General features: G+C 37.3%; 1 protein-coding gene across 10 annotated transcripts in view; it reads right to left on the bottom strand.

The window, feature by feature from the left end:
• ERC2 (ELKS/RAB6-interacting/CAST family member 2) overlaps positions 1–12,750 on the bottom strand; it is a 542,890-nt gene that overhangs the window by 402,759 nt on the left and 127,381 nt on the right. For all 10 annotated transcript variants that reach the window (XR_008233624.1, XR_008233625.1, XR_008233622.1 and 7 more), the window contains one exon: positions 10,089–10,163. Coding sequence is in view for 1 of the 10 variants with exons in the window: in XM_052777994.1 (XP_052633954.1) it covers positions 10,089–10,163 (75 nt within the window). In the remaining 9 variants the exon portion in view is untranslated. The remainder of the gene's footprint in view (positions 1–10,088; positions 10,164–12,750) is intronic.

Below are 12,750 nucleotides of genomic sequence, written 5' to 3' on the forward strand. Positions count from 1 at the left end.
GCACTCATCGTCAAGAAGAGACCAAAAGAACAAACCAGGGAACTACAGGCTTGACAGCCTCATGTTGTTCCCTGGGAACGTTATGGTGAAGTCTTCTTGAACAACATACTTGATCACATGAAGGAGAAGGTAATTGGGAACAGTCAGGGGGGATTTTCAAACAGTAAATCATGCCTGACCAACCCAATTACCTTCTGTGATAAAATGATTAGATTTGTAGATGAAGAAAGAACAGTGGGTGTCATTTACCTCAACTTTAGCAAGGCTTTGGACACTGTCTCCCATATTTCTGTATCCCAGTTAAGACATTATGGTCTGGATAGGTAGACAACTAGCAAGGTAAAAAAGTAGTTCTATGATCAAGATTAGAGGGTAGTGGTTAATAGGTTGTGCTCTACCTGGAAGCCAGTAACAAGAGTACCCTGGGGTCCATACTGGCACCTGTCCTGTTTAATATCTTTATCAGTGACCTGAAAGAGGTGACAAGAGTGCTTGCTCACAAAGCCTGTAAATTACACCAAGCTGGGAGACCAGTCAATATGCTTAAGGGCAGGGCTGCTATCCAAAGGGACCTAGACACACTAGACGAATGGGCAGACAAGAACCTTAGGAAATCTGACAGAAGACGAAAGCAAAATCCTGTACCTGGGAAGAAAGAACCCCTTGCAGCCCTACCAGGCAGGCACCAACTCCCTGGGGAGCAGCTCTGCTGAAAAAGACTTGAGGATCTTGTTGGACAGCAAGTTTAACAGGAGCCAGGACTGTGACCTGGCAACAAAGGCGGCAAACAGCATCCTGGGCTGTATTAACATGAACATAACCGGTAAGTAGATCAAGGGAAGATAGCGTCGCCTTCTACTCAGCATTTGTTAGACTTCGCCTAGAGTATTGTATCCAGTTTTAAGCCCTGCAGTACAAGACAGACTTGATGAACTTGAATGAGTTCAGCAGGGGGACACCAAGAGGGCAGGGGTGCTGGAGCACTTGCCCTCTAAGAAGAGGCAGAGGGAAGTGGGCTTATTCAGCCTAGAGAAGAGACGGCTTCAAGGGGGACCTGAAAGTAGCCTTGCAATATCTACAAGTGTTATATTTTGAGTATAAGCGTTGGAAATGGTTGCCCAGAGAGGTGGTGTTGTCATCTCTGGAGGATTTTCAAGATCTGACAGGTTAAAGCCCTGATTCTCTCTCTTCATCTGGGCTTTGCAATCATGAGATACAATATACTGCAGGCAAATATTCATGAATTCCAGAATAAGAATAAGAAAGAATATTCTCTGTCATTACTCCCACAGTAATTGTAGTACAGTGATCTTAAGCCTGAATGTCTGACGCCACTGAAATATGTTCAGCATTTCACTAGCAAACTGTATTAAGATTTTTAGCACCCTTAATAATTAATGCCTTAATAATTAATCACAAATGGCTTTGCAATATAATTAATTGTAGAAGCAGATGGATGTGTTTCCCAAAAGAGGACTGACTTCAGTGCTTCTTTCTTGGCTTTTCTCTTCCGCAAATAGCCAGCTGCATTGTTCATAACCAAAGTAATGTAAAAAATTTAAATTTACAAGTCTTTATTAGATCTAATTCCTTTTACTCATATGTAAATAAATTTTCAATTCAAACCCTGTTCTGCTGAAAACATCAGAAAATCATGATATTATGACTGTAGCAAGGAGTATAACACTGAAATAACCTAATTCAAAACAGTTAGTTGAAAATTAGCAGAGTAAAAGCACATTTCTTCTGTGAAAGATCATGCCTCACTAAACAGCTTTGTGCAATCACACAATCAGAACCACAGTAAATTAATAACAATATACTGATATAGGTACATATATACCAGTACAACCATACAAAGACAATAGCTTTAAATGAACAGCAGGATATGCACTTGCTTACAGTCATACAACATAAGCAGGAAATTTTTGTGTGAATCAGAATCCTGATAAATACAGTCAGCTCCCTTCCAGGTACTTAAAAAGTCCAGAATACAAATTTTCACTTAAGGAAAAAAAAAACCAAAACAAAACAACAACCAAAAAAACCACCAAAAAACACAGTCATAAGATGAAAGGGGCAAAAAAAAATAAAAAAGGAAAAGAAAAGAAAAAAAAAGACTTGTCAAATTTTGCCTACTGCTAACATTGTGAAAATGGAAAAAATACATCTAGCCTGCTGCTGAATACAGATTCATTCACTTGCATCACACTGTGATATACCAGTTTTCACTGGCAGATACGTTTCTAGGTTGTACAACTATGCAAATATGCTGTCGTTCCTGTCTGAAGAGTTTTTCAGTGTGTTTTAATCCAGACAAGAGCTCAGTGATGTAAAAGGATGTAAAACTTTTCAATAAGAAATCTTGAGACAAAGGAATTTAAAATAGAAGTCGAGGAGAGCTGTCTTCCATGACAGCAAACATACTTTCATGCCATATAGGCAAAGTAATGCACTTTGGAGAGGGATACCAAACCCCTTCGTGCATCTTACAAGTTTCCAAATTGACTGCATCCCCTTTCAGAAAAGGAGCTCCGGCCAAAAGAGAAAAAAGTGCCAGAGTGCAAAGGAAAAAAAAAAAATTCTTGGAATGCAAAACTTGCTGTTTTTTATCTTTTACCTCACTAGCTGTTTCTTTTCTGGAAAAGTACCTGATACTGAAATGCTGATGCTAATATTAAACAGAAGTCAGTATTTTCCTTACCTGAAGGGTATGTTCAAAGAGAAAGACTATTCCACAAAAAAAATCAATTAAAAAACACAAAGGAGCGACTTTAAAAACAAAAAAAAACCCCAAAACAAAACCCACCACAGCAAAAAACCTACCACACACACACCCCACCACCACCACCACCCATTCTGGATCCAACCAGCTTTTAGGTTATATGCCTATATCTAATATAATTATGGAGTTGGTTTTTTGAATAACAACTTCTCAAGTTACAGGTAAAATGCAACCTAAATTACTTAGTATGTTAGTGTAACTTTATTAACATGATGGATTTCCAATAGCAGAATACTAAAAATGTTATTAATATTTGTCCATGGAATCAGCATTACTCGTATCATAGAGCAAAGGTTGTATGAATGACCATAAAAACCAAGTAACCTTTCTATTAAATGACATAACAGAACATTTTTAAGAGGTTAACTGTTCTGTTGACTAAACATTTTTCCATAAACTTTTTTTTTTAAAAAGAAGCAAAGTAAAAAGTTGAGATGGAATGGAAAAAGGAAAGGGGAAGAACTGTCATTAAATCTTATCATTTGGAGAAACTGTGTGAAAAGAAAAATACTGAAAGAGAAAAAAAGAATTTTACAAGCTACCATGGCTTACGCACAACAATAAATTATTGTAGCACTCAGATATTACACTCAAGTCACCTTGCTCCATCAGACTTCATTTTAGAAATTTTCTACTCCTATTATTGAAGATAAAAGCAAAACCTAAGCTTCACTGCACTTTAGAATGATTTTGCACTGAAATACATTAATACTTACATGACCTGTTATGGCATCTCATGTGGGAGTAGTCCTCATCAAATCTCTCCAGCTAAGTCTTTAAGAGTCTGGCTTTTTGTACTTCATTTGTATTTTACATGTTTGCAAATATAACATGGCAGAAATAATTTACAGCACAGCCTGTTACACTCTTTAGAAGGTTTATACATCACAGAATAACATTTAAGCTTTATGAGAAATAGCTAACAACTTTTGGAAGCATTTTCTGTACTTCTACTTTATTACAACAAGTTTCAACTCTCCAAGGAAAAGTTTATTTTTAATCAATCTCTGCATACTGTGATTACAGCTGTGTAAAAACTAGTTTTCCTATCTCTAGAAAAATTGTCACTATCAGTTTTGTATTAACTTTTTATGGGAACAGAAGCCAGAAATTTCACAAATTTTGAAGACTAAAATCTATTTCAGAATAATTTATCAAAAACATCATTGATGACAAGACAGAAGAGAAGCCAGACATCACCTTCATTCACAGACTCTTCAGGGAATCAAAGGTACTGTTCCCTTATGTATGAACAATACAGGACCCGCAATTCTGCAAATATACCAGACAGGCTGCTGGCTTGCCCAGGAAACCTGAAAGTTTTCCTGTCTGGACAACTGCTAGAAAGTGAGGAACCTGGTAGGTCGAAGATAATACAGACAGCCTAGAGCTCCCAATGGATACTGCCACAAGGGAGCTGGGTTGACTTACTGGATGAATAGAAAGTTAGATAGCTTTGCTTTCACTAGAAGTTTTGAAAGAATAGGCACACTCCCATAAAATCTTCTGATTCAGCTGAATCAGCATTTTCCCACAGAAAACTTCAACTGGAAAACTTTCAACCAGCTCTTGTTGTGGCACAGGGTCTGGCAATCTTTCAGAAACCGAAATAGGAACAGATGCAGTATTTCCTTCAAACCATTAAGACTTATACACATTAGCAGCATTCTAAAAAACTACGTGGGTCTGTGTCGAATCACAAAGAAGATTCCTTTGCAGTAATATTAAGGAAGCAGCTTAGTATTAAATGTTACTAATAAACATCTTCTGAGTTCTACAACACTGCAATATTTGTGCAGATTTTTCCAGTCAGGCCCTCTAAATCTGTTAAAAGACATAAGATTATATAGCAGGATTTGTGATATAGGTCAGGGTACTCACCCTAATCTATCCCCTCCTTCCAGCAGTAATCAATACTTCTTTCTCATCTCCTTTATTAGAACAGTGTTGCAGATATTCTGCGAGAGAGTTTAGGGCTATTTCTATGCTGGACCTAGCAGAAATCTCTCTCGGAACATGAAACAATTGGTATGTGTCCTGATGCTGAAGAAAATAATATTCCACAATGGAAAGGAGACTAACTCTACAAACAAGTTTCCACAATAATGTTTCATGAATGTTACATATCCAGTCCTTACAACAAGAGTGCTACAGTACATTTCCTGAACATTTGGGGGGGGGGAACATTTGTAAATAATACAGCATTCCTGTCTGTCTTACAACATCATTTCAAATACCTGATAAATTTAAACTATGTCTGTGAAAAATCTTGCTCGTAGGGCATTCAACAAGCAATCAGAAGCAAATATTTGAAACTTCACATTTAATAAAACTTGCATTTAAATGCACATATGCACACATGCTATCAACAGACCATAGATGACTACTCTTACTATATACTTTTTTTAACTTTGTCAATTTAATACAGAGAATATTCAGGTTTATTTTTTAAGACAAGGGAAAGTGAAAGTTCATGCAATCTTAACAGTATGTTGCACCGCAAACACACATTACACACTTTTTTAGAATCAAACCCATACCTGAAATATCAAAGCTGGATCAATACATAAAGATGGCTCTTTCTGCAAGTAAGGTAAACCACAAATATTTTCATTTACTTTACAGCTTACCATTTCTAAAGACTTCTAAATTCTTGTTGCTATATTTCAGGATGGTCAATACCCTACACTTAGAATGAGCTTTATGCCATATCTGTAGGCAACTCATTTCTGATTTTTTCTCTTAAGTAATATCACTGGTTTAAGCCCAGAAGTGTCTGAACAAGATCAGAGAATCATAGAATGGTTTGGGTTGGAAGAGCCCTTTGAAGATCATCTAGTCTAACCCCTCTGCCATGGGCAGGGACATCTTTCACTAGATCAAGTTGCTCAAAGTCCCATCTAACCTGAGTGGAACACTTCCAGGGATGGGGCATCCACACCTTCTCTAGGCAACCTGTTCCAGTATTTCCCCACCCTCATCATAAAAAATTTCTTCTTTATGTCCCACCTAAATCTACCCTCTTTTAGTGTAAAACCATTACCCCTTGTCCTATCACAACAGACCCTACTAAAAGGTTTGTCCCCATCTTTCTTATAAGCCCCCTTTAAGTATTGAAAGGCCACAAGAAGGTCTCTGAGGACCCTTCTCTTCTCCAGGATAAACCACCCCAACTCTCTCAGCCTTTCCTCACAGGAGAGGTGCTCCAGCCCTCTGATCATTTTTGTGGCCCTCCTCTGGACCTGCTCCAACAGGTCCATGTTTTTCTTATGTTGGGGACCCCAGAACAGAATGCAGTATTCCAGGTGGGGCCTCACAAGAGACGAGCCATTTTTGACCTGATTTATGTGCTCAGGAGTACTTCTTATTGAAAGAATGAAATGTAAAGTGTGTTTCCTTTTCATCTTTTTTATTATATTAATCAGTGTTAATCAACTTTGGATATCACTGATATTCAAAGATATCAGTGATCTGGAATTTGTCAGCACACAATATGCAAAGAAGTATGCATGGGTGCAATTGCAATTAAAGGAAAGGACCTCAATGTATCAACTTTATTCTACACTTAAACAAAGATTTAGGCATGAGGAAAAAATGCTGTTTGATTACATATATCTGTGGTCACAAAGTCAGAAGCAACCATTGCAACAAAACTAGACTGGCTTCCTGTATAACACAAGTCATAAAATTACATGAATACTGTTAAATATACACACCATATTTTAGTGTGCATTTGCTACCTCTAGCTTCCACACACTGTATTTTACAATATATTTATTTTCATTACTGAAGAGGACTTTTTTTTTTTTTAATGAAGATATCTCAGGTAGGTATCTACAGACTGTAATCTCTTTGCTCTGTCATTTCCTATTTGTTAAACCACACAAAATTAAGCTCGTAAAGTCATTCATTGTTTGGTAATATTTTTAAACATTCTGGTGGCTCTTCTCTGAACACAATAAGCTCCATTATGTAACTCGCTGTTTTGAGCAGATGTGCACTTCAAAACTTTTACCCCTTTACTAAACCCAGAATACAGACAGCATATCTAGTACACCCCACTTTCTAGAAAATGGATCTCAGAGAAGACCCTGGTGGAGGGCTGGAGGAACAAAACAAAACAATCTCTTGAAAGCAAGGTGTACAGTGTGATTAAGCAAGTCTCAAAAAAACAGGAGCTTGAGGGAGTTAACAGGAGCATGTGGGAAAAGGAAGTATACTGCCCTCCTCCTGTCCTGTGACTCTGCTTTCCAGAACAAAGACAGACTTTGGAGAAGAAGACCTGTTGCAGACAAGGGAACAAAGAGAAAAGAATATAAGGGAAAAGAATAAGCAAAAGACATGGGACATCTGGAAGCAAACATGTCTAAGAAGCAAAACCAGAAAGTTAGGAAAGAAAGGCCTGTGCAATGCATGTGAAAAGACAATAGATATCTGAAAAGGAACAAATAAAGCAATAGAAACAGGAGTCAAGACATAGGATGTGAATTTTCTATCTTTTTTGTTTGCCCCCTTTTCTTTTTATATAAGTATACAGAAGATAAACACTGGTCAAGGAGAAAACAGTTATGCAGAAAATACAATCGCTATAAGAAAAGGCAACTACTTGCAAAGTTTTCAGATTGAAATGAAGAGCATGACAGGACAGCACAGAAGAAAAGCTGTTTAGGACAAAAAAAATTCACATAGAAGATGACAGGTAGGAGCAATGGGTATACTTCATTGGATGAAAGGGAAGACTGACTGGGAAAAGGGACAGAAATAATTCAGCAGTGGCAAGGGACAGAAGAAAACCACAGGAAAGAATAGAGGGATTTACGAAGTAGGGAAAGCTGCCTCCTAGCAGACCCTGGGGGAGCCATGGAGGGGACTCAGAAAAAAGCTAACGTCACAAGGGGGTGGAAGGGGTTTGGTGTGGTAAAGAGAAATGTATACTGCTTGGAGCCTCTGCATGGGGGAGTGCATGGCCTCAGACTGCCATATTACAGGGTAATCCTCTCCCTCCTTCCACCCTCAACACTGTAGGGAAATTATTGCTTCAATGCTTGATCATTCAAAACAAATGTTCCACATTTTTTTTCAAAACAAATGCTGTCTGGATTAAGACAATTTAAATTTACTTGAAAATATTCCAAAGCTGGAACTTGTAATGAAAACTGCTGTTTAATCATGTGGATTTCAACATCTTACATTTGCCCCTTTTTCTTTTCAATATTAGGCCTATTTTAAACAGGGCAACCCCAAAGGAGTGTGTATTCATAGGGAAAGAAAGAACTGTGTGCCTCAGAGCCAAAAGGCAGCTCTGCATCAGAACACTCCAGCAACACAATTACAGCCTCACCCGTGACAAATGAAAGCCCTCACTACAAAGATCAGATTTTTGAAAAGTGGAACATCATACCACACCCAACTTCCCTGGGAGACAAACAGGAAAGACTTTACTGTCTTCAGGGACAGACACTGTCAAGAGTGGCTGCAACCACAGTCGTCACGTGTGTCATTCTTGTGTCATGTCCCACCTCCGTTCTTTTCAGAGTTTTGGTACAGGAAGAGGAATTACGAATTATTTTGCAACAAAACCTTTACAGTGTTAATAACCCACGTGGAAGACCATAAATCATTCTAACACACTATCTCTGTATCTCAAAACATTTAGATTTATAATTCCAAATATTAATAGAAAGAAACAAGTTTCTCAGCCAGTATCCTACTTTCCCATATACTTAGGGTAACAAGGTACCGCAAAACCACACATTTTAGATTTCATACATAGACTTCTGAACTAGAATAAACAGGGAAGGTCCAAGGCAATACACATCAGATGATGCAATAGTGAAATCGATGTACCTTCTTTGTTACTCATATAATCCAAACTAATTATTATCTATTAAAAGGCAGATACTGTATTTATAAAGTCCTGCTGTTGTTGTAACTGTGTATTTACCACAATGTTCAGACATGCTGAACTCATTTGCTCATAACAGAAGTCACTGGCAAAATGAGGCCTTTAATTTGCACTTCCTTTTAAGACTGAAATGAAAGACCATCATTAATGTATTTCAGGCAGCATTGCCAACTCACAAATTATGTCAAGTCTCATGGTATTTTTCTTAAAGATGTACATTCCAGACTCAGAATTATGCAAAAATTGCAGTTTTCACTTTTTAAACTATTATTATCTTTTGTTATTGTGGGGGGGAAAGCCACAACACTTTAGTAATATTATATATCAAAAAGAAGAAACTATATTCAGGACTAAGATAGGAGTTTCATCACATTTTGTCATATCTCTCTGCTGATGCAATGAGTATTTTCCTTAGGTTAGATGTAAAATGATGACTAAATAACCACCAAGAGAAATATTGTTTTTAAAGATCAAAAAGAAAAACATTCTACATAAGCCTTGGACAGTTTGTATTTGTTTCTGTTTGTCAGTTTATTCCATCTACTTTGGCTCACCTGAAACTTCTCTCCCCAAGCCCCTGAGTCTCTTTAAAAAGCAATATTCAGTTCTCATTAATCAGCAATGCTGCACTTGATTCTTTTAATCAAGTCTTATTAAGAAAACAGACTGGGAGAAAGAAATACTAGTTATTCCTAGCTTCACAGCAAAATAAATTGACAAGTAAAAGGAAGCATTTAATGATTTAATAGTAGAAGTTATAAATCGAGGTGTTGTGGGTTACCCCTGGTAAGCAGCTAAGTGTCACACAGCTGCTCATTCACTCCCCTTCAGTGGGATGGGGAAGAGAATCAGAAGGGCAAAAGTGAGAAAACTCATGGGTCAAGATAAAGCCAGTTTAATATGTAAAGCAAAGCTGCGCATGCAAGCAAAGCAAATTATGGAATTCATTCACTATTTCCCATCAGCTGGCAGATGCTTAGCTATTTCCAGGAAAGCGGGGCTTCATCACGCGTAACAGTTACTTGGGAAGACAAATGCTGTAATTCTGAATGTCATCTCCTCATTTTTATTGCTGAGCATGACATTATATGGTATGGAATATCCCTTTGGTCAATTCAGGTCAGCTGTCCCAGCTGCGTTCCCTCCCAGCCTTTCGTCTACCCCCAACCTACTTGCTGGGAGGGAGCAGAGTGAGAAACTGAAAAAGCTTTCACTCTGTGTAAGCACTGTTCAGCAACAGCTAAAACATCAGCGTGTTATCAACACTGTTGTGGTCCCAAATTCAAAACATAGCACCATGCAAGCTGCTATGAGGAAAATTAACTCCATCCCAGCCATACCAAGTACACGAGTTCATGCTACAAAAATAATGTATGGGAAAACATGCAAAGACCATACCTTCATTTCAATAACTGTTTGAAGAGCCTTCGTCTTTGCTGGCTCAGGCTGAAGTTGGGTTCTTCTATGTAATTCCTGTGGAGGGACACGATAGAAATAAGCCTGACGACTCATCTTTCCATTATTTTAATCACTCATATGAATTTAGTACAGCAAAATAAAAGTCCGATGATTAGAAGCACGTAACTCCAAATGCTACAGGTGCTTCCCTCTCTATAATCCCTCTAGCATCACCGCAGTCCCTATCTTATATTACAGCCAACTCTGACGGCACATGCGCTATTTCTGAAACCCCTATCAATAATTAATGTCAACGGTGACAAAGCCAGCAAGTAATTTCTTAGTCCAAATACAGTGCTGCTGTTTCTGCCTAAACATCAAAATTTAATAAATTCAGTGGTGTTACTAATTTAAACACTGTTAAGTCATTTAAAATCTTTTACTGTAGTTTCTTCTTAGTTTTTGCTCTAATGTCTGAAATAAGCAATTTAAAGACATTATATTTAAATTTGACATTTTAAGGATAATAATTATAAAGTGGGTTGATGCAGCACCCTCTACAAAAGCAATTACATTTCAGTTTTCGTATTTTCATACTATTTTTTATGTATCTTCATCCACAGGTAAAAGGAAAATAGATTGCATTAGTTAAGACATACAGTTAACAGAATTAACATCTACTGGTCTTTATAAAAAAAAGAGTATGAAGACAGCAGCATTTGATCTCTTATAAAACACAGGAGTTGTATCTTGGCATGAAATATCTCAATAAAAAACTCACATACCTACATCGAACACTGTAAAGCTGTAATGGAACATCAGCATTTAAGAATTTGGTGGTGCTTATACCCCTCCCACAAACCATCTGAGCAGTTTATTAGAAAACAAAACTGAAACAGGACAGATATAGTCCTGTTTCTAGTCCTTTAGAGTCCTTCCCCTCTAAAGGACAGGACTGCCATGGTAGATGTCTTTCTCTCCCTGTTCTTTCTACCCAAGTGCTCCACATACACACTTGAACTAACTTTATAACCACGAAAAATACATTTATGCCTGGTAGGCTGAAAAGCTAGGTTCATTCACCACAAAGACATTAGCTGACTCCAGAACCTGAGCTATTGTGTCTTCCAAATTATGCCTCCCCCAGCTCATCCTCATAAATTCTGGGAGGCGGGATCATCAAAAAACCATAACACTGTGTCCTAATTATCTTTATTCCCATCTCTCAAACCCCCTTTTCTTGAGCGAAGCAAACAAAGTCCAACTTGACAATGAATTGATAGACTAACAATCAAAAATATAATCAACTATGGATTGTGCACATTTATTATCCTGCTCCCCCTCACCCTATCCTAGCACATCTCTGGGCCTTGCCTACCTTATAACCTACAAACTTAAAAGTCAAAATTTTTTGTATCATGAACTATTAATCAGTTTCTTGTTCTGTTTAGCGACAAGCATACTGCTTATCAATGACTTTGAGAAACAATCACACTTTAAAGGCTAAGTAGTAGGAGTGATTTGGGCCATGTTGTTAAATTCTACTGATAATAAACATGCTTATAAAATACATTCAAAAAATGGTGTGGCCTAATATATTAAAATAAATGAAAGAGACAAGTTAGTCGTGTGTGCTCCATTTAATTGAACATAGATTATTTAACTTGAAATGTAGTATATGACAGGACATAATATCAAGACACCCATCACCGAAATTGTCAGGTTTGGTATGCATTTTTGGTTAAAATAAAAGCAGCTGTCCATAGGTAACAGAAAATTTTATGTATACAGAAATAGATCAATACTTATGATCTGTAGGATGACAGTTAAGTAGCCAAGTTACAGTCAAATAGCTGGTAAATTAAGACCATTTAGATCACATCAGTTTGATCTCATTTTTCATTTTCTCATGTTTGTACCATAGCTAACAATGGTACCTTAGTCAATGACTGAACCTCTTGGGAACCCTGGCAATGTAAAGAAGAAAGAGCTGGGTATGCTCTGTCCTGCCTATTCTATTTTGACCGCTCTGCTGTTTCCATAGAAGGGAGCACAAAACATAACAGTTAGATAAACTGTTAAATTCAATTCTGACCTGAAAAAGCCTATTGATATCTCGATAAACCACAGCACTGCCTGGAAGAGTCAGATTAGGTGCAAGTGTCTGAATGCATACCTAAAGTTAAGTAGGTCTGCATGCTTTTTTATTACATTAAATATATTGCAGATATATGTATGTATATTTAAACTACTTCTAATATATGACAACAGTGAACTTCTAATTTTGCACTGGGCATTTATGAAAAAGTACATCTGAATGGTCCTTTTTCCTTGGTTTTTTAATATACAACTAACTCTCCACATTATAAAAAGAAAGAAATCTTTGCAAATCACCTATACAGGGAATTTCTCAATCACCACCAGCTGTTTGTCTCAGATGAAACAAGTACCTTCTCTACACAAATGTTTTAAAAAATAAGAACATGTCATAGATTTGTCATACAGTTCTCCTACAAAAGTCATGGAAAAATAGTTGGCCAGTCATACCACTATCTGATCAGCAAAAATTACAGCTAATTCTAAGACCAGACTTTGCTCCCCAAGGCCACATAAACTGAGTTGGAATATAAACAGGATTCCACACATTACCCAGGGAGACAAA

This window comes from Harpia harpyja, chromosome Z (assembly GCF_026419915.1).
Source record: "Harpia harpyja isolate bHarHar1 chromosome Z, bHarHar1 primary haplotype, whole genome shotgun sequence".
Lineage (NCBI taxonomy): Eukaryota > Metazoa > Chordata > Aves > Accipitriformes > Accipitridae > Harpia > Harpia harpyja.